This window comes from Corvus cornix, chromosome 22 (genome assembly GCF_000738735.6).
Source record: "Corvus cornix cornix isolate S_Up_H32 chromosome 22, ASM73873v5, whole genome shotgun sequence".
Classification (NCBI taxonomy): domain Eukaryota; kingdom Metazoa; phylum Chordata; class Aves; order Passeriformes; family Corvidae; genus Corvus; species Corvus cornix.
Window position 1 is genome coordinate 1,416,381 of NC_046351.1, and position 25,929 is coordinate 1,442,309.

A 25,929-nucleotide genomic window follows, 5' to 3' on the forward strand; every position below is an offset into this window, starting at 1 on the left:
TGTGGGGGAATAAACGCTCAAGTGAAGGCAAAGCCTGGGAAAACGGGAAAGCCCCGGCCAGTCGGTGCCAACTCCAAGCACACGGAATATTGACAGGCCTCGCTCGTGAGGAGCTCCAGAAACCGAGAGAAGTTTCTTCCAGGGAATTTTAAATGGAGAGGGAGGGAGGGAGGGCAGGGAGCTGCGAACCCACAGCTTCCAGGGGTGTCGTCCCGCTGGATCCATCCCATTTCCACTGGATCCACGTTTCATCCCCCTCTTTTTCCCAACTTCCAGCCCAGAGATCCCTCGGAATGCTGGGAGGACCTTTCCAAGGAGAGCCCGAGCTCTCCCTGAGCTCCTTCCCTTCATTTCTCTCCCTCACCGGTTCAGCAGATGGAAAATCCCTTTAAAACATTCCAGGGAATCCCGACACCACAGCCAGGCCTTCCAAGGGGTTTATTCCCAGTTTGGATCTCTTCACGTTTTGGGAGCAGGAGCATGATTTGGGAAGGCAACTGGGATAATTTGGGATAAATCCCAGTAAATCCAAGGCTGTGGGATGCAGATGCCCAGCCAGGGGTCGAGGAAGGAATTTTTTATTCCATGCAAGGAATTTTTGGTGCTTTTTAATTCAGGGAATCAGAGGGGGGAGCGAGAACGAGGGGGGGAAAGTCAGGGAAGAGGGAATGGAAAGGGGAGAGGGGGAAGGAAAAGGAGATTAACAAACAAACAAAAAAAAATTCCCAAATCCATCCGAGCGGAGGCTCCAAAACAAATTAACGTTGCCATGGCAACGGGGGGTGTGTGGGCAGCTCCGAACGCACGGAATTAAAACCGGCGTCATGTTCAGTGCTTAATTAAACACCGCTGCCTTCCCGGGACACCGGGAATTCGGGAATTCAGGATATCGGGACACCTCCGCACTGCCGGGGCCAGGAATGGGGCTGGGAATGTGGCCAGGGTCGGGATCAGCATCCCAGATCCCCGGGATGAGAGCGGGGTTGATCCCAAACGCTCCGGGTTGCGGCTGGCACTGGAGCCCCGGCCCCATCCAGGCACAGGGAGGGGTTGGGAGCAGATCCAGGGGGGAAATTCCAAGGTTTTTTCCCCTTCCCGCTTGCCATGCACTTGATTTTCTCCAGGAGTGACCGCACGAGGTCATCCAGAGGACCCCGGGGCCGCGGGGAGATGGAGACAGCGGAGCCCTTGTTCCTCCCGGGGCTCCTCAGGGATCATGCAGGGGGTGGAGGAGCCTCTGGAAAATGCTCCCTTTATGCCCCGAGGTCTGGGAATGGGGCTGGGAGAATTCCTGGAGCTGGGGGATCCAACCCCATTTATCATCCCTGAAAAAACAGGGGCCAGGACCCCGTAACCAGTTCAGCACCAGCCGGGAGAGAATTCCGTCTTCGGGAACGCTGGGAAGGAATTTTCCGTGGCTACTCCAGGGAAACTGGGAGCGGGAATGATGCTTTTGGGTTTGATTCCGGCGGGATGCATCAGCTTTTCCAGGCACGGGGTTGAAATCCGTGCTGGAGCCACCTGTGACTTCCCAGCTCCCGGCTTAATCCTCCTTGACATCCCGGCTGCTGCTGCTGCTTCCATAATGAATATCCAGACAGGGAATTAGGGCTGGGATTCATTTCACCCACCGAGTTTAATTAACGGATGCAAAGACGCGGAGCTGGAGAGGGAGGCAGGAATAATTCCCGAATAATTCCGGGATAATTCAGGAGAACATGGAAAAGGCTCCACTCGGGCCTTGCCCCAGCCATGACAGCAAAACCTCCCGCTGCTGAGGCTTGGGAGAGCTTTTCCCGGTTTTCCAGCCATTCAAAAGGCTCCCAAATCCAAGGAATTTGAAGCCAGGGGCTTGGAGCACCCTGGGATCGTGGGAGGTGTCCCTGCCCCTGGCAGGGGTGGGATGAGAGGAGCTTCAAGGTCTCTCCCAGCCCAAAGCATTCCATGATTCTGTGAATTCCTCTCCTGGAAAAGGCTGCCGGTTGTGCCCCCACTCCCACTCCGGGGTAACATCCCAGCTGGCAGGGAATTCCTGCCGGCACATCCCATGATTTGCTTTATTTAACCCCGTGTGAATCCCGGGAGCTTTTCCTCATCTTCGTGGATTTCTTCCCGAGGCCGAAGGTTAAACGGGAGAGCTTCCATGGCTGTCATTTCTCCTGGGGTTTGTTTTTCCAAGGAGCCTCCAGCTGGGCGTTTTACTGGAATGTGCTGGGATTTAAACCTCCTCCTCTGGAAGCTTTGGTGTGTTCCACAAAGTTATTGATCCTGGGAAGAAGGAGATCGTGGAATCCTGGAATGGTTTGGGTTGGGAAGGACCTTAAGGATCAGCCATTTCCATCCCTGACACTTCCCACTATCCAGGATTATCCCAGGGTTCCACAGCTCCTCTGGGAATTCCAGCCCAGCCCCTCCCCACCTTCACAGGCAGGAATTCCTTCCCAAAATCCCATCCATCCCTCTGGCAGCGGGAAGCCATTCCCTGTGTCCTGTCCCTCCAGGCCTTTTCCGGCTCTCCCGGATTCCCTGGATGAAGAACCAGCACCGTTCCCTCTCCAATCCCAAACAGCTGCAAATCCTCCCATCCCTCTCCCACATTTTCACCCCTTTTCCTTGGATTTTCAGGACTTGGAGCTGCCGGGAGAAACCCAAGAACAGCAAGACCCCCCCAGTCCAGCAACTCATTAATCCCGATTTTCCAGAAAATTCTTTCCCCCTGCTTTGAGGCTCCCTCCTGACGTCTTCTCATATTTCTCCTACAAAGTTCCGCTATTTTTAAAACCCTCCCTAAAACCCTTTTCCTTCTATTTTTTCCTCCCTGCTCCCACTGCTTGGCATTTCCTGCGAGGAGCACGAGGACTTTTCAACCGCTCCAAAAACCTGGATGCAAAACAAAACCCCTGGAATATTCCCTTTGGAAGCGCCGGGCTGGGATTTATGGCCCCAGGCACAGGGGAGAAGGAATAAAACCACCAAAAATTCCTTAAGGAGCCAAAAATTCCTTAAGGAACCACAATTCCCATCACCTCTGTCCCTGAGTGCTCCTGGCTGCTCCCAGGAATCCGGGCATGGCTAGGAGGGAAAAGCTTGGGAATTTATGAGGAATATTCCAGGAGATGCTTTGCTCTCCAAATAGGTTAAATTGCCTTTTTTTGCCCTCGGAATTGCTGCTCCAGGCACGCCTGGGAATGGGAGATTCCAGCTGGGAAATAGGAGCAATTCCTAAGGGAATTATCCATTGTAATTTGAGGGTTTGCGGGAGTTTTGGTGCGGGGTGGGAAGAGGCACCACAAGGTGACCCTGGGGACTCAAATATTCCTTTAAACGCCTCCAAAATTCCAAATTATCCCACAAAAACCTCATTTCCCAGCTATTCCTCCTCGGAGCAAACCCCGTGACATTCCCACCCCGGCTGATTCATCCTAAAAAACCCCGGAATGCTCTTTTTTCCCCTCAAACCCAACATTCCAAGGATGGGAGGGCAATGCCAAGCTGGAATTCTGGAGCATTAACTGCGATTTTTCCTCTCCTTTATCCCAGGAAAGAGAGGCTCTCCCAGGAAAAGCTTGAGTGGATTTTTTCCATTCTTTTTTTAGGCCACATCCCGAAAAAAATTTGTGTTCTCAGCACTTTCTCCTATCGGGAAAGTAATTGAGTCCAAATGAAGAGGGAATTATCTCCAGAGTTAATTATCCATCCCGGCAGCCAGGGTTTTACATCCCGGCGTTTTCCACTTCCCCAAAAAGCACGGGAATTTTCCTCTCCCGTAATTAACGCGCTGGGAATGAGGTGGAGGAAGCACCAGGGGTGAGGTTTTGGGTGGAAATTTTGGGAATCTGAGTGGAGAGGGGATGGGAATAACCCCGAACCCTGGCACAGGGCGGTGCTGGAATCGCCATTCCTGGAGGGAATATTGGAGTCACCATTCCTGGAGGGAATCCTGGAGGGAATCCTGGAGGGAATCCTGAAGCAAGATCCTCTTCCTGGAGGGAATGCTGGAGCAAATTCCCCGTCCAGTGCTGGAATCGCCATTCCTGGAGGGAATATTGGAATCACCATTCCTGGAAGGAATCCTGGAGCAAAACCCCTTCCAGTGCTGGAATCACCATTCCGGGAGGGATCCTGGAGCAAAGCCCTGTTCCCAGTACTTCCCAGTAACCCCAGGACCTCCACGGATCACAAGGGATCGCTCCTGAGCAGGGAACACCGGGAATACCCAGTGGTGCCCAGCTGCTGGATGGAGACGGTTCCCTGACCTTCCCAAGCAGTTCCTGCTCCTTCTGGAAGAGCCTGGAGCATTCCCAGCTTTCTCAGGGAAGCACCCCAGCAGCAGGAAGCACAATCCATGCTGGATTTTCCAGCCCCATTCCCAAGGAAACCCAGCAACTTCAAGCCCAGACTGGGATGAGGGATGGCTGGGAACACCTGGATTGGGAGTCACCTCCAGGAGGGATCCCAAATTTCGCTGTGGAGCTCCCAAATCCCTTTTTTTGGCTGCCCCACACTTGGCTCCGGCTCAGAGCTGCCCTTTCCCAGGAAAAAGCAGCCTGGGATTGCAGCAGGAATTCCAGGAGAGACGGGACGTGTTTATGTTCCCGCTGCCAACTCCCACATCCCCCCTGTTGGATTTTCCGTGCTGGAAAAGGGAATGTTCATCCCTCCCTCCCTTCTCCGACAGCTCCAGCTCCCAGAAAACAGCACGAGGATCCTTCCATCCCATTTTCCGCATCCCTGGAATGTGCAAGGCCAGGTTGGAGCAAGCTGGGATAGTGGGAATCGTCCCTGCGCATGGCAGGAGCTGGAATGAGATGATTTTAAGCCATCCCAACCCAATCTGGAATCCTGGAATTCCATGATTTTACTATGCCCGGGCTCCCAAGATTCCCAAAATCCCCTTTTCCATGGGCACAGCTGGATGGGAATTGACATTTCCGCTCCCAAAACCCCAAAATAAATGAAAATCCCAAATAAATAAAAAATTCCAGCCCCTCACTCTTCGTGTGCTCCAAATCCCAGCGTTTCCCTTGGGATTCCAGCACTGCCAGTTTGTCTTGGAGAAAAAAATTCCAAACCCCATCAAGGGAAGGGCTGGAATTTGAAACCCAAATTTCTTGCGCATCAAAATTCCCAAAAAATACCACCAAAAAATGGGAATGTGGCAGCTCCTTGGGAATGTTTCCCTGTTTGTTGTCTCCTGCAGGGAAAAAAGGCCGGGAATTGTGGAATTCCAACCCAAATCCTGGTGTTCCTGCAGCTGAAGTATTCCTGGTTTTCCCCCCTCTGGATATCGGGATTTTTATGGAATATTGGATTTTGGGGCTGTTTCATTCCTTGGTTTGTTCTCCTTGGTTTATTTTGGTTTGGTTTTTTTTTTCTCCATTATAGACATCGTTAAAAAAAATAAATTTTCCAAGAATACATTTGGAAGTTGTTGTGGGAATTGGAGGAATTCAGGAAAAAAATAAGAAAAAAAAAATAAGGAAAATAAACAGAAAAATGGGAATTAAAAAAACCACAGGATGGGTGGGGTTGTGTATATGGGAATATCTGTATGTTATATACAGGAAATGAAGTGGAGAGGGAAAATAGGGAATTCTGACCCTGGATGGGTCAAAATCCCCTCCCAACCCAAATTCCAAATATAAAAAAAAATAAGGAAAACGGAATCTCTCCCCCTGGAAATGATTGAAAACATCGGCACAACCTCACACGTTTCACACCAGTTTCTTTTCTCTTCCATCTGGAAACTCTCCGAGGAAAAATCCCAACCAAAATCCCCCAAAAACCAACGGGAAGAGCTCCGGGAGTCCCCGATGATGCCTTCATCCTCCGGGATGTTCCCACGCGGAATCCTCATGGTCCCTGTGGCCACCCCAGTGCAAATAATCCTGAAATTCACCTTTCCCAAAGTTTTCTCCAATTTTTTTTCCCTCCCCGGCACCGCTGGCAGCACCAGACCCCCATTCCAGGCCTATTCCAGGGAGTTTTCCCAGGAGCCGCTCCAGAAAACCAACCCGGAAAAGACCAAAAAAAAAAATCCCGGGAAAAAATGAAAAGTAGGAAGAAAACCACCAAAGTTTCCCAGTGTGGTGAAGGGTCCTCCTGCCGCTCCGGAGCTCGGCATTCCCAGGATTTGGGAGCGTTCCAGTCTCCGGCACGAGCGGGGGCACTGGTGGGCACTGGTGGCACTGGTGGGCACTGGTCCGAGCGTCCCCGTCCTGCCGGCCGCTCCTTCCCGCCCCTCTATAGCCCCAGCGCCGGGATCAGGACGGGAATGAGGAGCAGCATCCGGCTCTCCCGGTGCCGGCTGCTTCCCGCCTTGGGATCCATGAAAGTCTTCTGGTCCGGCATCACATCCGTGGTCAGCTGGGCCTGGGAAGGAGGGACGGGAGCGGCTTTTTAGGGAAAAGCATCCCAAAGTTGGAGAACAGCTCCAGGCGGTGAGGCCGGGATGTCATTCCCAAGGTGTTTGCTTTGGGAAAGAATTCCCAGCCCCGGCATCCCCCAAGTACCTCAGAGTAGCACAGGCTCTGCTCCTTGGAATTGTTGGGCTTCAGGCCTTGCTCCTGGAAGGAGAAATTGGGAATTGTTAGGGAAGGAATGGGCCGGCTTTGGGGTCCCGAATTTCCCTGTGGGAATCAGAGCTCGGAGCAGGTGATGGAGCACAGGGAGATTTGGGAAAGGCTCATCCCATCTCCACAGGCAGCTCAGGGGCTTCAGTGGGATCCTGCCTTGCTCCCACCACGATCCTGCTGGGATTCCTGCCGGGAATCGCCAGGTGAGGGGGAAGAGGGGCGGGGATCCCTTCCCATTCCAGACCCCAAAGAGTGCCCGGATCCTTCCATCCCCCGGATGAATCCGAGCGGGACATTCCGCCGTCCCATGGGATGGAGCCGATGTCCCACACCCCCACCAGTGCTCCCAGTTGGCGGCAGGGACTGGGCGGGGCCGTACCTGGAGGGAGCTGCAGGTGCTGATGACGCTCGTGTCGTACGCGGTGTTGCTGTCGTTGACGTCGTCCGGCAGGATCGGGCTCTTCTCCGTCTTCGGAAGCACCGTCACGGCGGGATTGGGATTTTTGGGAGAGAGGTTGATGTCAGTCCCATTCCCAAAAGCTTGGATGGCGTTTCCTGGGAGCGGGAGAGATTTAGGAAGGCTGGGAATGATAAAACAGGGAAAAAGGAGCAGGGTTGAGGAAGAGCCTTACGGAGACAGGGGTTCTCCGTGAAATCCCGCAGGAATTTCTCACATTCCTCCTCCATGTTCCCGCTGCCTTTGCAGGAGCACCAGGGCGAGATGGTGATGCTGGTGGTGCTGGCGTCCACGTAGTTGGGGGTGATGTCAAAGCCTGGCGAGGAGGAGGGAACAGGGGTAAAATTCCAGTGGGAAAAGCCCTTCCCGATCCCGACTCCCGGCACTCACCGATGAGCCCCGCGTAGGAGCCCAGGCACGCCTGGAAGTTGTCCCCGGGACAGCCGGTCAGGGACTGCAAGGTGGCCTGGCAGTTGGTGTGGAAATCGGCCAGCCGGGATCTGGAGAGGAGGAAAAGAGGGAAAACAATGGGGTTGCAGTGCCGGTTCCAAGCCGGAGCGACTCCGCAGCCAGCAGGAATTTTTAAACGGAATAAAAGCGCCCCATTCCCAGCCTGCAGAATTCCAGGGCAATTCAGGCTCTTCCAGCTGGGTTATCCAAGTGCTCCAGAGATGGAGACAGGATCCTGGGAATGGCTGTGCTCATCCGCACCTCAGATCCCAACGAACAGCAACAGCACCACTGGAATCTCCTCGGGAAGAGACGGAATTGCAATGGGTTTGAGTGGTTGCTCCATGATGGGGATGGGAGGATGGGGAAGGAGAAAGCGTGGGGATGAAGCAGAAATTCCAGGGAAAACCAGGATCCTGCAGCTCTGCCATGGCGCGTGAGACAAGGAGGAAACTTCCTCCCTCTCCTTCTTCCCAGAAATGAAACTCCTCATTCCAGGAGCGTTGTTTCCGCGTTTATTTTCCTTCCTTGTGACTCAGCCCACGGAAAAGGACAACTCCCCATGGAGCAGGGAGGCTCTGGGGGCTCCCATCCCTCTCCCATTCCCAGGCTGGATCCTCAGCTCCTGGCAGGGGACTTTCCTTGCACAAAGCCCAGAAAAGCTTTTCTGTGATTTTTTCTTGGGATGCTCCACCCTCCTCGCAGCCAAACCTCAGCTCCAGGGTGGGAATGGCAGAAATCCAAAAACCTGCTCCTTCCCCGCAGCACAGGGAGGAATTCGGCCTCTCCATGGGAGAGGAATAAAACTTTCCGACAGCATTTCCGTCTCTTCCCAAATCCGAGGTGAAGGGACGTCAATTCCCTGCAGGAAGTGTGGCGAGTTCAGCACGGAGTGCCAGGAAAATTTGTCCCCGCTGCTCCCTGGGGCTCCGCTCCAGGCCCGGAGCATCCTCCGAGGCAAATGTTATTCCTTCCATCATCCATGAGGAGGCAGCTGGGAAATCCTTCCAGAATATCCAAGCCAGATGTCACTCTTCCCGTTGGACACGGCGACTTTGGAGCCGCTGCATGGGATTCGCTGCCAGGAATAAAACCTCATGGATTTTGGCTTTTAAGGGCTCCAAATAAATTTAAAAAAAAAACTGGGAAAGGAGAAGGAGCCAAATCCATCTTAGTGGGAACAAGGAGGAATCGGAGCCAAATTGCTGCTGGCAGCTGGAGGAGGCAGGTGGGGATGGCCTGGAAAAATTGGGAAGAGGTCTGGATGAGGGCTAGGGGAGGAAGAGGAGGATGGGGGCAGGATTTTCTTAAGAGTTCTCCCCCAAAAAACCCAAAAGGAGTGGAAAAAGGATTAAAAAACTTAATTCTGGGTATACACGCACATCCCGCATCCCAAACCCGCTCCAAGGGCTGGATTCCCAATTCCCAATCTAAACTGCTCCTCTTGGATTCCTGGGGGGAATGTCCAAGAGGATGCCCAGGAAAGGCAGCTCAGGATCCCGAGGTTTAACGGGCCCCGCTCCCAAATCCAGGCGCTTCCCAGCATCCCTGCAGGGCGCCTGGACTTAAATATCCTGAATTTAGGAGGCTTTAACTCCATACCTGCATTCCCAGAGCATAAATCCCGAATTTAGGGAGTTCTGTGCACCTGTAAATATCTCCCAGGTGCAGAAATCCCAAATTTAGGGGACTTTTGGTACCTGTAAGTTTATCCCAAGTGCACGTATCCCAGATTTAAGGGAATTTGTGCATTCCTACGCACACACCTGGTGCAGATATCCCAAATTCAGTGGATTTTTACCCCTCTAGTTCCACTCCCAGTGCACGTATCCCAAATTTACGGGGCTTTGTGTGCCTGTACATTTATCCCACGTGCACATATCCCAAATTTAGGGGACTTTAGCATCACTGCAGGGACCACCTGCCTCCAGCTCCTCTCCCATTCCCTGTTTTCCTGCAGGAATTCAGCACTGCCAAAACCCCAAACAAGGAAGTTTTGGGATCGGTTTGGGCTTTTTTTTTGGTGATTTTTTTAGTGCTTAATTGAGTGTTAATTACTCCCATCCCCGAGCCGAGGTGATAACTCAGTGCCCATCCAATCCAACAGCATCCCGCTCCTGAATATTTCATGGAAAAGACGCCGGGATTCCTCCAGAGGCGGAATTTTTTTCACGGGCAATTTACGGGGGACTGAGGGAATTTTAAAAGAGCGAATTTAACAGCTGGGAAAAATCCGCTCCCGTTCTCCTGCCGAGCTGGGGATGTTCAGGAAGCTGCGACAACACGGAAAAAACTCGGTGAGACACGAAAATCCCGCTGGGCATGGCCCTCCCGACATTCCCATCCTGCTGGAGAGGGATTTTTTTGAAGCCAGGAGATGCTGAGATGAAAAAAATTCCCCTCAAACACTCCCAGGTAAATTCAAAGAGTCCTGGGGAATGGGAGCAGCTGAAGGAATGAGGGAAGCTGGAATAAAACTCGTCTTTTGTGGATGACCCGCTGCCAAATTGAGCAAGGAGTTCACAGGGGAGGGAAAAAAAGATCAAGGGATGGATTTGTTTTATCGGGGGCAAGTTGTCTGGGGAGAGGAGGCGCCTGTTCTGCGCTGCTTTGAGGAAAAAAGGGAATTTTTGTCGTCATTCTGAGGCTCTCGGCCGAAATTCCAAGAGGAATTTCCTCGTGGAGAGGGGGGTCAGGCCTTGGAAAGAGCTGGCCGGGGGGTTTGGAGTCATCATCCTTGGAAGTGTCCAAGGAACCCCTGGAGATGCCCAAGGAACCCCTGGAGATGCCCAAGGAACCCCTGGAGGCGCCCAAGGAACCCCTGGAGGCGCCCAAGGAACCCCTGGAGGCGCCCAAGGAACCCCTGGAGATGCCCAAGGAACCCCTGGAGGCGCCCAAGGAACCCCTGGAGGTGGCACTCAGAGCTCTGGGCTGGGGACCAGGTGGGGAATCAAAGGTTGAACTCCGATCCTGGAGCGTTTTTCCACATCCTGGGATATCTGTTCCTTGCTCAGGGCACAGCGGGAAAAAGGCAAACCCACAACAAACCGGCAGAGAAATTCCCAATGCAGAGGAAACCCAGCAAGAGGGAAAATAATTAGGAATGAAACCAGCGCAACCCCCAAGTCGGGAACTCTTAATGAACCATTTCCCTCTCCACGTGTGTTTCAGGCCCCCGCATTTGGATCCAGCCCTGAAACGAGCAGTTCAAAGACGGGTTCGGGGTGAATTTTTTCTCCTGACAGGGCTCCCGAGGAAGGCGAGGATGGAGCAGTTCAAAGACGGTTTTGGGGTGAATTTTTCCTCCTCGAGCCCTGTGGCTCCCGGGGAAGGCGAGGACGGAGCTCGGGCATCGTTTGATTTTAATTGCGGGCTCGTTCTGTCCCATTGAGCCGCTAACTAAGCCCAGCCGGAGATTGTGTTTACACAAGCAAAGCCCGGCTCAAGACAGACTCGCTGTCACACGAAGTCAATACTTGGGAAGCCTCTCGAGTTAATTATTCAGCGAGAATTGACTGATTCTTGTGGTGAGAGCCCGCAGGGAGCCGAGCCCTCCCCCAGCCGCCTCCTCATGTGGGGGAGCCCCGGGTGCTGCCCTTCCAATCCCCAAATCCACCAGATTTGGGGTTGTTTTTCACACCTTTCCCCATCCCAAGCCGGGTTCGGAGGCTCCTCCAGGCGGCTGCGAGCGGCTCCTCCACGCGCCGTCCCCTCCGAACGCCAGCTCTCCGGCTCCCATTAAATCCAGGAGCGGTTTTTCCCTGCTCCTTCTTCTTCTTCCCAGACAGGCTCTCATTACAGGGAGTAATGAGAGAGTTGAGCTGCTGTTTATCAAGGGAACATCCATTACGGGTGGCGTTTTGTCTGCGCTAAACAAAGGCTGTGCCGGCGAGGCCGCGGCTCTCGAAAAGCCGCGTTTTGTTCCCATGTTTGGTGTTCCATCAATTCCCAGCCCAGCCTGGATCCCGTTCCCTCATTCCCGAGCCAAAGCTCCAGCCCAAGCCCAGCCAAAATCCTTGACGCACAAATATCCCGTGAGGGGGAGCATCCCTCCCCCCCCCCCCCCCCAAAGGCTTTAAACACACCAAAAACTGGGATGGAAAATCTGGGAAATGACCCCAAAATCCCCACTTTGGATGCTGAGGAGCTCCAGCCCAACCCCAACCAAAATCCTTGACGCAAAAACATCCTGGGAGCATCCCTGATGTCCCCACAGCTCTAAACACACCAAAAAACTGGGATAAAACTCCGGGGAAATGACCCAACATCCAAAGTGAGGATGCTGAGGAGCTCCAGCCCAAGCCCAGCCGGAATCCTTGACACACAAATATCCCGGGAGGGGGAGCATCCTTGGCTTGAAACACACCAAAACCTGGGATAAAAAAAAAAAAATCGGGGAAATGACCCAACATGCCCACTTTGGATGCTGAGGAGCTCCAGCCAGTGGAGGCTGGGAATTTCTCCGGCACCACTGGAGCGTGTAAGAGCAGATTATTTGTGTTCCCGACTTGCTGATGCAAGATGAAAAATCCAGCGAGCTGCAGCTGCTGAAATCAGCTCTTTTCTCCCCTTCCCTTCCCTTTCCCCTTCGCTGAGGTTTGTGCTTCGCCAAAGGTTTTTGTATTCCGGGAGCTAAAACCTGTCCCTTGCAATCAGCCACAAAAGCTCCCGGACTTTGTCAGGCTCCTGCGAGCTGGGAAAAGATTCCCGAGCTCGGAAAAGCTGGGAAAAGCTTCCCGAGCTGCACAAAGAGCCACGCAAATCACGGCTCAACTGCTGCCGGAGTTCTGGAGCAGCTCCCTCGGGACTTGCGGCCGGGTCAAGGTGGTTGGAATGGATTTCTACGGAGCAAAACCTGGGATTTCAGCCCAGGATAAGCCAGATCCTGCCCTCCAAGCCCAGGGAGCTGATCCTGTCCCTTCGCCAGCATCTGAGTCCTTGAGGGGACACAAGGAGGGACATCCCAGACCCTCTGCGCCTGCACAAGGACACCAGGGAATGTCCTCCCCAGTGGTTAAACCCCTCCTGCATCTGGAACATTCCACATCCAGAGCCATTCCCAGCAGGATGGAGCAGCTGGTGGCTTCCTTGTGACCTTCGTGACCAAGGGGACAGGGCTGGTGTCCAACCCCAGCAGCTGGAAAACAGCACAGAGAGCCAGGAAAACCTCTGGAAGGGCTGTTTTCCATGCTGGAATATTCATTTTTCTTCTCCGCCAGTTCCTCTGGCTTTTTTAGGGGTGGAAGTCCTGTCCTACGGGAGCAGCAGCCCCTGGATCGACATCCACGCAGGAAAAATCCCCCTGGAAAGCCCTGGCCTGGCAGAGAGGGTTTTCCCTCATTAGGCTTCGAGCCAGGAGGGTTAATTAATTACCCTGGCAGGTTAATTACTCTGGCAGGAGAATTGTCTCATCTCCTGTCACCTCCGGCTCTGGAAGCACTTGGGATCTGCTCCGGCTCCAGTGGCCTCGCCAGGTCCCTGTCAGATCGGGATGAGCATCAGGCCGGGATGTCGGATTGAGGAACTCCTGGATAATGGGAAATCCCATGGCACAGCCCAGCCCTGCCTTGTCCATAGGGATGAGGGGACACAGAGGGGTCTCGTGTCCTGTCATTCCCAGGGGGAGATGCCAGAGGGGAGCGAACCAGATGGGATCTTCTCCTGAAAACCCAGATCCTAGGAATGCTTCCATGCCCCATCCCAAGGAAAAACCAGCAAGGTTACAGCAAAACTCTGCAAAACCAACACAAATAAATCCCAGATTTGGGCATTTTCCAGAGCGAGAGCCCCCATCCCAGCAGCATCCACGCTTTCCCCAAAAAACCCCATTTCCCCCTCGGAGTGAACACTCCCAGCAGTGCCTCCCCCTCCCCCTTTTCCGCTTTGCCTCTTTGTGTGCGGACTTCATTCCCTGCAGGAATTAAAGCTCAGCAGCCCCGCGGCCTCCGCAGCCCCCCCAGCCCCGTTATCCCTCTCCGAGCGCGGATCCATCGGCAGCATCCGCCTCGGAGCGCGCTGATGGAGAGGAGCTGCCATTCCTGGGTATCTTTTATTCATGGACACCGGCTCCTCGGATTACTTTTTGATAAAAAGCCACATTCCCACATTTCAAACATCTCCGCTCGCAGCCAGAGGAAGACCTGGAGCTCGCATTTATTTCCCTGCCGAGCGCCAGGAAACTCCATCACCTTGATGGGAAAAAGATCCCGCTCCTGGCAGGAGCTGGAGCTGTCGGGAGCCCGATCCGGTCCCCGAGGGGGACAGGAGGGGTTGTCCCTGTGACAAATGGGTTTCATAAGGAACAGGAGCCTCAGCTCCCAGCTCTGCGCTTCCAAAGGAGGAAACAGCGGGAATTCAGCAGCCGAGGAAGTTTAGGGGCTGCAGCTCTGTCCCCGTTTCCTGGGATCTGCCCCGTGGATCTTGCCCAGGCATTGGCCCAGTGCTGCTTCCTGAGGCAAACACGGGGAAAATGGAGCCGAGGATTTGCACCGATGCAGGGGGGTGACACCGATGCCAGGGAGGTGACACCGATGCCAGGGGGGGTGACACCGATGCCAGGGGGGGTGAAACCGATGCCAGGGCCATACCAGCAGAAGCCCTCACCTGCACAGGTGACACCAATGCCAGGGGGGTGACACCGACACCTGACCCACGCCAGAAGAACCCCTGGCACACCCTTTACCTGCACAGGTGATCCGTCCGGCAGGCGCCGCGCAGGTCCAGGCAGTTGGGCTTCTCCTTGTCCTCGTAGGAGCAGGAGGGGACGATGGTCTGGCGGCGGCGCTCGGCGCACGCCGGGTCCTTGCAGGAGCAGAAGAGCAGGCGGAAGGTGAACTCGCTGGGCACACGGTCGAAGAACTGGCGCAGGGCCTTGTGGCACTTGCGGCGGCTGCAGGGCTCGGTGGCCGACAGCTCCCGGCTGCAGGTGGAGATGTACCCCGAGCGCAGGCGCTTGCAGTTGTCGTTGAGGTTGCAGGCCTTGGCCGCGTCCAGGCAGTGGTTGCTCTTGGAGGTGGTGGCTGGGTCCATTCCTGCCCGGGGACACCGAGGGAGAGCGGTCAGGAGGGTGGGAAGGGATGGGGAGGTGGCCTCAAAGGATGGTCGGGAGCCTGGGGAGATGGGATTGAGGTGGGGAAATGGCCTTGACCTGGGATGGGGAGAAATCCTCAAACCTGGGGAGAGGTTTGAGATGTCCTCAAAGTTGGGGAGATGTTCTTGAGCTGGGGAAATGCCCTTGAGCCACGGAGATGCCCTCAAAAATGGGGATTTAAGGGGTGGGGAAAAGGAAGATTTAGGTGGGGAAAGGGGGTTTAAGAGGTGGGGAAAAGGAGGATTTAAGAAGTGGGGGACACCTGGATATCTTTTCTTCCCCTGCTTTTGGGGGATGCACCGAGCCCTCCCTGCATCCCACCGGCAGCCGGCCCGGCCCCGAGCCCTGGCAGCGGCGAACAGCAGATTTCCGGCACAAAGCCGGGATTTTGGGATCCTTGGGAAGCGCCAGCCCATTGTCTCATCCTCAGGAGCATCGCTCCTGCCCTGCCCGAGACCTGCAGGGCCCCGGCTGCATTTTAATGGAGCCGCGGCTTTGGAAGCGCCGCGCTGCTGGGGAGCTCATTAATAACGCACGAGCATGAAAATTTCATGAGCAGAGACGGAAACGGGGGCCGAGGAGCTGGGGACAGGGGCTGGGGCCACCAGCTGTCCCCTCTGGGTGTCCCCAGGGCCTCTGGGGCAGGACGGGGGCAGGGGAAGAGGAGGAGGAGGAGGGGGATGGGGTTTGATGCCCTCCCAGCGCTTGGGTGTGGTGCCAGCGGGACTGAATTCCCAACTGGAGCCTCTCCCTTCTCCCGCAGGATGCGGTTTCCTCGGGATCCAGCAGGGATGAGCATCCCGGGATTCTCCGCCCAACGCGGGGGTCCCGCAGCTCAGTCCCGCGGTGTGGGGAGGGAGCAGCGCTGGCTCCGCGGGTGCTCCGCGCTTACACGCGGGTTACACGCGGGTTACACGCCGCTTACACGCGGGTTACACCGCCGCTGCTTCCCAGAGAGGCCCAGCAATCCCTCCGCTCCCAATTATCCCTCCAGGCAATTAACAGCTGCTTCTCCAGGAGCGGCTCCTTCTCCAGGAACAGCTCCAAGAACTCGTTTGCTTCAGTGCTCCTACCAGGATTTGGGGCTGGATGTCCCCAGGGAGGGGACAGGGAAGGGGTGGCAGCAGCATCGCGGCCACCCCGGTGGCCACAGCACATCCCTGCCTGCACCAGGAGCTCGTTGTCCCCTTCCCCAGCCCCAAAATCCCCAGCCAGGCTCTCCCTGCGCCTCCCGCTGCGCTTCCCTGGATAAATCAGGAGTGTCTAATCCCTGCTCCAGCCTCGCTGCTTTCCAGACTTCCCAGCAGCTCCAACGTTTTCCTGACGCCAATGTAATCCCAAAAAGGCAGGCGGGAGACGGGAGGGGGTGGCAGCGTCATCCCAAAAACCCGAGCCGAGCTCCCGAGGAAAATTCACCTGGAAAAGCCTGGAAAATTCCCCCCGGGGGCTGAAAGCCGGCGGGTGACAGCGGTGACAGCGACGGTGCCACAGCCCCACTCAGAGGTGTCCCCAAGTGAGCTGAGGGGGCTCTGGGCAAGGCCCTGGGGGTGTCCCCGAGGTGTGGGGACAGCGCAGCCCCCCCAAAATCCCGCAGCGTGGGGGAGTTTGGGGGAAGGGTTCAGAGGAGGAAGAGCGAGGAGCAGCCGAGGCACCGCTGACCTGATTTGGGAAGGGGGTGAGGGGTGGCACGGGGAAGGTTGTCATGGAAATGGATGGGAAAAACAAAGTTCCCGAGGATGGTGGCGGAGTTTGGGCTCCCTGGAAGACACAGGGATGCTCCAAATGGCACCGGGATGTTCTGAGGGGCACAGGGATGCTCCAAAGGGCTCAGGAATGTTCCAGGGGACCCTCCAAAGGGCTCAGGGATGCTCCAAAGGGACACAGAGATGGCCCAAGGTGTTCCAAGGGACCCAGGGATGCTCCAAAGGGCTCAGGGATGCTCCAAGGGGTTCCAAAGGGCTCAGGGGTGGTCCAAGGGGTTCTAAGGGACACAGGGATGTTCCAAAGGGACACAGGGATGTTCCAAAGGGACACAGGGATGTTCCAAAGGGACACGGGGATGTTCTAAGGGGTTCCAAGGGACCCGGGGATGCTCCGAAGGGCTCAGGGATGCTCCAAGGGACCCAGGGATGCTCTGAGGGGTTCCAAGGGACCCAGGGATGCTCCGAAGGGCACAGGGATGCTCCGAAGGGCTCAGCATCCCTCTCCCAGCAGCTTCCCAGAGCTCGGCTCGAGGCCGCTGCCCCAGGGAGGGGACAGCAAACAGGGTCCCCCCTCAGCTCCCCCTCCCCCATCCCGAGGCTCCCAAATCCTCCAGCAAACAAGGAATTCCACATGGAATGGGAAGGGCTGGACCCCGCTGGAGCCAGGACTGTTTGTGCCTCCCCCTCCTGCCCGCGCTGGCGCTGGGGACAACGCGGATTAAGGGGAATTACGGGAATTTCAGGTTTTCCAACATTTTTACATAAACCCACATTGGAAGCAGCCAGGCCCAAGAGGTAAAACCCTAAATCCCGGCCTGTGCTGGTCCGAAACAGAAAGAATCTGCCCCAAAATGCACCAAAGCCCCACAGCGATGCTCGGGACACCAAATTTGGGGAAAACAGGCAGGAAGGAGAGGCTGGAAGAGCTGGAGGAGCAAAGGACAAAGCAGAGGGGAGGGAGGAGGAGGATTTCCCTGCCAGGGAGCAGCTCTGTGTTCGCAGGCAGGAGATAAAACACGGTGCTTTTATTACCTGAGAAAATTGAAGCGAGTCTGAATATATCAGAGAGACGGGAGGTGACCGGCTCGTACGGGGAGGCTTCATAAAATTCCTCTCCTTCGGCGGGAGGAAAGGGAGGAAAAAAAGGGAGGAAAAAGCAAATTAAAGCCCGCAGTGAATAATCCCGGGCACGGGCACCGCCCCGGCCGGCGGTCTGGGGAGGGGAAAGCAAAAAGCTTTCCAAGAACTGCCCTGGAATTAAAGGAGAAGGGGATTTGGGAGAGGTTCGGGGCATTGTGGCTGCTTGGGAGGCTCGGGCTGGTTCTGGGTTTGGCAGTGGCTGCGTTCCAAAGGATTCCAGGAGCTGAGGGAGTTGGGATTGGGAAGGTCGATGTTCCATGGGGATGGACGCTGAGTTCAAGGTTGGAAGTTTTGGGGTCCACACTCAGCTCTGGGTTCTTTTCTTGTTACAAAATCCCCATTTGCCTAAAAAAAACCCCTATTGTGAGGTGCTTTTCCACCCCATTCCTTGGGAAAATGGGAATATTTCAGTGGGGAATGAAGCCCCCCCACCACTGATCCCCCACACTGCGCTCCAGGGGCTCTTCCATCCCAATCCACACATTCCAGAGGGACCCCGAACGCCATCCAGGCTGAAGAAAAATCCTCCCCCCCCCCCCCCCCACGTTTGATTTCAGGGCAAATCCACGCGATTTTGGGGGAAAAAAATCTGATTTCACGACAAGCAGCCGCAGCTCTCAGGGGAGGAAAGGCTGTCCCCAAACCCCAGCGGCCACAGGAAAAAAATAAATAATAAACACAAAAATATAAATATACGAATAAATAATCGATGGCCGCACTTTGAAAGCCCCGGCTGAGGCTGCTGCAGCATCGATCCCGCAGTTCCAGGCGCTCCTTGCCCAGAATTCCTGCCCTGGCTGCGGGATGGATCCCCGAGTCGGCCTTATCCCGGGATGCATCCCGGAGTCGGCCTTATCCCGGGATGCATCCCGGAGTTGTCCTTATACCGGGATGGATCCCGGAGTCGGCCTTATCCCGGGATAGATCCCGGCGTCGGCCTTATCCCGGGATGGATCCCAGAGTCGGCCTTATCCCGGGATGGATCCCGGCGTCGGCCTTATCCCGGGATGGATCCCAGAGTCGGCCTTATCCCGGGATGGATCCCGGAGTCGGCCTTATCCCGGGATGGATCCCGGAGTCGGCCTTATCCCGGGATGGATCCCGGCGTCAGCCTTATCCCGGGATGGATCCCAGAGTCGGCCTTATCCCGGGATGGATCCCGGAGTCGGCCTTATCCCGGGATGGATCCCGGAGTTGTCCTTATCCCGAGGCAGCAGCCTTTCCCCTGCGGAATTCGGGAATTACTCGGGCAGTGAGGCGGGGAGCACAGCAGGACGCTTTGCTCCGAGCCCAGCGGCATTCCTGGGAAACCTGGGCGGGAGAGACCCCGCTGGAACCGGCCTGGGCTGTCCCCATCCCCCGCGGGTGCCACCGCTGCTCTCAGGGCCGTGGGATTTGGGGACAACACCCCGAGGGCGGCTCCGGGAAGGGAACAGGATCCAAATCCCGCTCCAGGCCGGTTCCGCCCTCCCCTCTCCGGCTCTCCCAGCGCCTTCACTGGAGCGCGTTCCGGCAGCCCCGTAACCTCCCGCTCCAGCGCTGCCATGAATAATTAAACACCCGCTTGACTCCTGCCGCTTGCGAGGGAAATTACCGAGCATTAAAAGGGCGCTGGACCTGCCTGGAGCTCGCCGAGCTGCAATTAACCCCCCAGGAATGAGGCTGGAGCCTCCCTAAACGCGGGGAGAGCTCGGATCCCGCAGCCGCGGCGCTGGATGGGAGGAGGGGAGCCTCAAAATCTCCACCAAAAGGCACAAATTTGGGTTCCTCGCTGCTTTTCCGCTCCTTGGGTTAAAGGATCGGCCCAAAGCTTCCACCTCTCCTTAATCACTGCTCTTCCCACCTCCTCCTCCAGGTACACTTCGCATCCTCATTCCCTCATTCATTCCCGCACAACCCTGGGAAGCTGCTCAATGAAGGCTGCTAATGAGGGAGAGAAAGCAATTAAGGCTTAATTCCTGCTCGGGGACGGGGTCGGGGGCTCGCCGCTTCCTGCGCTGCCCCAGATTTGAAGGGAATTTCACCCAGGGGGGCCGCGGGCTCAGGTGCGGCTCCCCCACATCCTCTGGAATCGTTTTCCCACCCTCAGGTCCGGTTTTCCCACAACCTCAGGCACAGCTCCCGCATCCACGGCTACAATTCCTTCATCCCCAGGCACACCTTTCCCATGGAATCCCAGAATTCCCAGCCTGGTTCGGGCTGGAAAGGGGTTTAAAAATCTCATCCCAACCCCCTGCCACGGACAGGAATCTCTTCCACCAGTCCAGGTGATTTTGGCACCAACTGAAGTCGATTTGGGAGCTTCCCAGTGCTGAGTCTGAAGTGGCAATCTGAATTTCCTGGGGTGCTCGCCTGCATTTCCTGGGGTGCCCATTTCTCCTTCCTGGGTTGCTCGCCTGAGCTGCCCATCCGAATTTCCTGGGATGCCCATCTCCCCTGCTTGGGGTGCCCACTTTTCCTTCCCGCCCTGCCCACCATACCCCACCACCCCTCACCCCATTTCCCCCAGCCCACCCAAACCCCCCCATCCCTCCCCAACCTCCAGCAGCACCAGAACCGCCTCTCCCCATCCCCACCACCCCCAGAGCGACCCATTCGGGGCCTCCCCGTACCTTCGGCCAGCCCCAGGTGGATACTCCAGTAGATCTGAAGGCACTGCAGCTCCTTTTTCATGCCCCTCTTGCAGCGGCAGTCGTACAGGGGGCTCTCCTGCAGCACCTCCAGGGCCGCCTGGCACTCCTTGTTGGCCAGCATGGTGTTCCTGTCGCGCCCGGCCAGGCACTGGCGCAGGGTGCGGTAGCGGGAGCTGCAGCTGGGCTCGCCCGCGCACAGCTCGTTGGCTCGCACGCAGTCCACGGGCACTCGCCACCCCGGCGGGGCCAGTCCCGGAGGCGACGGGGGCCCGGCCAGCGAGCGCAGGATCTCATCTGGGCCGGGGGAGGGAGGGAGAGAGGAGGGCACAGGTGAGGGAGGGAGGTGAGAACCGCCTGTCCCCGCCCCGGCGTCCCGCTGGTGTAGAGGGACCTGAGGTCAGCCCAGCCCAGCTAAACCCAGCCTGGGAGCCATGGAATGGTCTGGCTTGGATGGGGCTTTAAAGATGGAGCTGGAAGAGCCTGGGAGTGCCGTGGAATCTTGGAATGGTCTGGGTTGGAAGGGGACGTTCCGGAGCTCCAGGGGCATGGGGAGCCATCCCAGAGCTCCATGGGCATGCAGAGCCATTCCATGTTCGGCTTTAAAGATCAAGCTGGAAGAGCCTGGGAGTGCCGTGGAATCTTGGAATGGTTGGAGTTGGAAGGGGTTTTAAAGGTCGAACTGGAAGAGGGGCAATTGAGGTTGCATAAATGGAAGGAATTCCTCCCTGTGAGGGTGGCGAGCCGCTGGGATGGAATTCCCAGAGCAGTTGTGGCTGCCCTTGGATCCCTGGAAGTGCCCAAGGCCAGACTGGAGCACTCTGGGACAGTGGGAGGTGTCCATGCCCATGGCAGGGGGTGGGATGAGATCCTACAGTCACGGAATGGTTTGGGTCGGAAGGAGGCATAAAATCATCCCATCCCACCCCTGTCCTGGGCAAGGGCACCTTCCCTATCCCAGGCTGCTCCAAGCCCCATCCAGCCTGGCCTTGGACACTTCCCGGGATGTCCCTGGACCCCCCCAGCAGCTGAGATTCCCAGGTGTGGGGTGGGAAGGTGCGGGGTTAACCGCACACCTCAGCTCCGGGCTCCACGTGACGCCGCGGGACCTTCTGTTCCTTATTCCACCCAAACAAATCAACAACCCCGCGTGTTCCCAGCGTTCCCGGAGCTCTCCAGAGTCACGGGAAGCAGCGAGTCCATCCCAATTCCCTGCTCCCAGACGCCGCTGTTCGAGTTTGATTTGGCTGCTCGTCGTTTTCAGCCCCGTCACAGGATTTTTAGGGCATCTGACTCACGGCTTTTGGAGCGCTCGGCCTTGGCAGGGCCGCGGGGCAGCTGCCGCTCGGAACAGACTCTTCCCTCCGGGATGGCCTCCGGCACCCCTCGGGATGGCACCCGGCCAGCCCGGCCGGCTCCTGCCGCTGCCCGGCCACTGCCCCGGCTCGGACCCCTGCCCCTGCGTCCCCACAGCTCTCCCACCATTCCCGTCATTTCCGCATTTGCTTTCCCCCTGGAAATAGATTCCTGCTAAATCCAGCCCAGCAAAGCCCGGCTTGTCCCCTCTCAGGGGAATTGGGGACAGGCAGCGCTGGTCCCCCCCACCCCGTGTCACCCCGCAGTGATGGGGACAGGGTGGGCAGCACCCGTGGTCAGTCCTGGCCGCCCCTCCTCCATCCGCCAGCTTCCAGGGAAAGCCCTGGAGCGGGCAAAGATGGGAATGACAGGACCTGGAGGGGACCCTGGGCTGCTCCGGGGGGTGATGGCGAGGGGATCCCTCTCTGTGCCCCCCCGGGGGTGGCGGACAGGGGTGACCCCTCGATCAGTCCCCGTCCCCCTCTGGAGCAGCGCTCCCGTCCCCGCCCGCCCGGCACCACCTCGGCCCCCGCTCGCAGCCCCTTCCCAGCCCGGGTCTGGCAGGGGACAGTGACACCTACAGGAGTGTGACAAGGGCCGTGTCCCCTCCGCCGGGCGGGGCCGGTCCCGTGCCACCCCCGGGGCCGGGCACGCGTCCCTTGCTCTGCATCCCACGGGAGCGAGGGGCGCTGGAGCCGGTGGCCGCGGCAGCTCTGCCCACCCCGGGTGCCGGCGGGGCCTGCGGAGGGGCAGGGTGGGCAGCGCCCGGGTGGAGGCACCTCCGCTGGCTGCGGTCGCTCCAAGGAACAGATCCCGCAGATCCCGGTCTTCATCGGATGTCCCCAGACAAGCCCCGTTGTGTTCCGAAAGGCCTGGAGAGTGTCCAAGGAGCCCCCACAGAGCCCCCACATCCACGTTAGATCCAGGCCGGAGCGGCAGATCGCCCTGGGGAAGGCCGTGCCTGGCCTGTCAGGATTATATTCCACACGGGAGGCAGGCGGGATCCACGGAGGGACATTCCTGGCAGCCCCCAAAGGCAGATCCTGGGGGCGGGAATGCCGGAGCCTCACCACGCCGTGGATGATGCTTTGGAACCTTCACACGCTGGGAAATCCCATCCTGAGGCATCCAGCTGGGAAAACCTGATCCTGCTGCAGCCGTGGCCGCAGGGAAACTGCTCCAGGGCGTTGGAGCCATTCCAGAGCTCCACCAGGCATGGAGAAACATCCCACAGATCCATCAGGCATGGAGAGCCGTTCCAGGGTTCCAGGGGCATGGAGATCCATTCGAGAGCTCCGCTGGGTGTGGAAAGCCATTCCACAGCTCCACCAGATATGGGGATTGATCCCTCAGCTCCACTGGGCATGGAGAGCTATTCCAGAATTCCATCGGGCATGGAGAGCCATTGCAGAATTCCATAGGGCATGGAGAGACTTCCCACAGCTCCACTGGGCATGGGAAGCCATTCCAGAGCTCCACCAGGCATGGAGAGCTATCCCACAGCTCCATGGTCATGGAGAGGCATTCCAGAGCTCCGCTGGGCTTGGAGAGCCATTCCAGAGCCCCACCGGCCATGGGGACTATTCCAGAGTTCCACCACATTCCATCCTCTCCCAGCTCAGCTCCAGCCGTGCTTGCCCCAAGCCCTCTACCCTGAGCCAGCTCCCAGCTCCAACTCGCTCTTCTCCAAAAGTCTCTTCCCAAAAATCCCCTCCTCTGGCCACATTCCCATCTCCCGGCTCTCTCCACAGGCAGGATCCAGAGGCGCTGGCAGGACAGGGACACATCCTTGCCCTGACACAAAAGGACCACCCGGAACATCCTCGTGCTCCCTCGGCAGCACATTCCGGTGCTGGGTGGGCCGGATTGGGAATCCCACAATAAATCCACCCTCTGGAAGCAGCAGGGATGAAGTGTGTGGGTGAGCTGGCCCAAATCCTCCTGGCTTTTCCCATTTTTTCCACCTTTCTTCCATGGTTTTGCGGGGAACAGGGCCCTGCGAGCCCCACGGCAGCGCTGGGAGCATCCAGCACCATCCGAGCCGGGAATGCCAGCGGATCCTGGAGCCGGGCACATCCCGCTGGAGCACAAAGGGCAGGCGCATCCCTTGGTCGTGGTGCCCCCAAATCCCGCAGGAATCAGCCCAGGCCGGAGGGGCTTTTCCTGGAGCCCCCCTGCTCCTCCCAGCTCCGCATTCCCACCGAGGCTCCAGCGGAGAATTTGGATGGAGGGCAAAAATGAGGAGGGGGATTTTCTATCCCCCCCCCCCCCCAAAAAAGAAAAAAAACCCTCCTGGCAGAGCCGCCCTCCCTGAACTCCCATCAGTGAAACATCTGCAGAGAATTCCCGGCTGATCCTCGGCAGGCTCTGGGGTGCTGGAGCACGGCGAGGATTCGCAGGCGGTTGCACAAGGCGATGGCCCCTTTTCCTGCCGCTCCCACGGCTTCTCCCGGCTCCAGCAGCCTCTTCCCGAGCTCTAATCCACGTTCTCCTGCTCTGCTTCTGCCGGAGACCTTTGGACGCCGGCAGCTTTAGAGGGAAAGATTTCTCCTCGCAAGGATCGCTCCGGAGCATGCAGCTTCCCAGCCAGGAGCAAAGGGCTCTTCTGGCTTCCCGGGAATGATCCCAGATGGGAAGAGCTGGATGTTCTCTGCTCCAGGATCCTCACGGCGAGGCCACGCCGTGGAAAGCCCCGTGGTCACCCCAGCCCCAGGGCTCAGTCTGGGGGTGCAGTGTCCCTGCTCGGGGTCCAGCTCCTCAGCCTCGCCCTGCACCCACAGAACCTTGGGGACACCCAGGAATGGGGGGACACCCAGGAATGGGGGGCACAGGGTCCTGCTTCGATGCCAACCCCGCTGTGAGGGTGGGTGGGCCCCGGTTTGGATGCACCCCTGTCCCCCTGGAGGTCCCTGCTCCTCAGATCTCTCCGTGAGCCGTCCAGATGTCCAGCTGTCCCCCCAGCCAGGCTGGAGCCCTTCCCCCCCGCTCTGCACGGGGCTGTCCTCACTCGTGTCCCCACCCCGCCCCCAGAGCGCCCCTTTCTCTCTGCCCGAGGGCACCGCCCGAGCCCCCCGACCCCTCTGGGAAGGGGCTCCCCCAACCCAGGGCTCAGCCCCCGCCTGCTCAGGCCTCTGTGCCCCGCTTCCCAAAGGCGTGGGGGCACCCAGCGCCCCCCGGGCACCCCCCTCCCCTCGCTCGGGTCCCCTCATTCCTCCGTCCCCCCGTTCCAGCCGGGAGCAGAGCGCTCCCCGGGGACCCCGAGCACCCCCGGCCCCGCGTCCCCCTGGAGCGAGGCTGTGCCAACCTTCAAGTCTCCCTCAGGGGCCGCCTGTCCCTTGTCCCTGTCCCCTGTCCCTGTCCCCTGTCCCTGTCCTCGCTCCGCCAGCCCAGGCCGGCTCCGCAGAGTTCTCCGGGCGCTGCAGCGAGCTGGGATCACACCCCGGGCACCCGGGAATGGCACCGGGAGCGCGACACGCCCGACCCGCCGAGGGGAAAACCCGAACATTTCCCATTTCCTGCCTTTTCACCCCAAACCCAGCGCGGGCTGGGGGTGCTCCCCTTTCCAGCGGCTCCTTCCAGGGGAGGCTGCGCTGGGAATGGGAGCGTTCTCCCGGCACAAAGCTCCTCGCTGAGCCGCCCGTGATTCCAGCGCGATCCGGGCGTGGGGACGGCGATTCCCCACGCAGACCCGCGAGCCACGAGCTCAACTTTCCCAGCCGAGTCTCCACGCCGCGTTCCCAACCTCTGGAATGGCGCGGGGTGGAGGGGGGGTGGGGAGCAGCCAGGGTGGAGGGCAGCAGGAGACACGGGTGGGAGGGGGAAAAAGGGGGGCAGATCTCCCCCGAAATGCAAATCCGTGCTGGTTTGGCAAGGGGAGAAGGGAAGGGAGACGGGCAGGGCTCGGCTGCTGGGTGATCCTGCCCGCTCCAGCCGCGGGGGCTGCCCCGAGGGGGCGGCTGGGCTTGTGTCCCCCTGTCCCTCGTGTCCCCCCTGTCCCCCTCCCCATTTTAAGTTGACAGGGAATAGGAAATGAAGTTCAGCCCCTCGCCGTGCCCCTCTCGTGCCGCAGCGCCGGTGCCAGCTCGGAGGGAGGGGGTCGCTCCCTGTCTCAGCCCCCGCAGCCCCTCGCCCCGGGGTGGGGGGGGGGGACGCGCCACCTCGGCCAGGCGACAGCCGCCACCCCCCCCCGGCACCCCCGCTGGGGCCACTCACCTACGAAGAGGACGATGCAGAAGGCGTTTGCCAAGATCATGATAGGAAATCCACGCGCTCCTCCACGTGTGCAAAAAATAAAAGGTTAAAAATCAGGCAAAAAAAAAAAAAAAAAAAGAGGGGAACGATAAAAAAAAAAAAATTAATAATTCCCAAGGCGGCCAGGTAGATCCCAAATCCGGGGGGCTGGAAGCGAAGGGAAGCGGGGTGTGCTCCGCCCGGCGCGGAGCCGGGTCCTCAGCCGCTCGCCGCCTCCCGCATCCCCGCCGGGCTCCGCTGCGCGCTCCGGGGCTCGGCGGCTCCGCGCTCCGCCGGG

The 25,929-nt window shown here is 58.0% G+C and overlaps 1 protein-coding gene across 1 annotated transcript; it reads right to left on the reverse strand.

Annotated features, from left to right (window-relative positions):
• Positions 1-562: 562 nt before the first annotated feature.
• On the reverse strand, positions 563-25,929 carry GFRA2 (GDNF family receptor alpha 2). The gene is made up of 9 exons (XM_039564375.1): positions 25,614-25,929; positions 20,028-20,342; positions 17,308-17,391; positions 14,165-14,513; positions 7,423-7,532; positions 7,208-7,348; positions 6,955-7,130; positions 6,513-6,566; positions 563-6,372 (listed from the first exon to the last, which is right to left on the reverse strand). Exons 1-9 carry the CDS (start codon positions 25,651-25,653, stop codon positions 6,244-6,246), a joined length of 1,398 nt encoding a protein of 465 aa, XP_039420309.1. The 5' UTR covers positions 25,654-25,929; the 3' UTR covers positions 563-6,243.

Coding starts and splice junctions, on each gene's coding strand:
- GFRA2 (XM_039564375.1), bottom strand. CDS start 25,653: ATGATCTTGGCAAACGCCTTCTGCATCGTCCTCTTCGTAG. Junction 7,349..7,422: donor CTCCTACGCGGGGCTCATCG/GTGAGTGCCGGG, acceptor CCTCCTCGCCAG/GCTTTGACATCACCCCCAAC. Junction 7,131..7,207: donor CACGGAGAACCCCTGTCTCC/GTAAGGCTCTTC, acceptor TCCCGCTCCCAG/GAAACGCCATCCAAGCTTTT.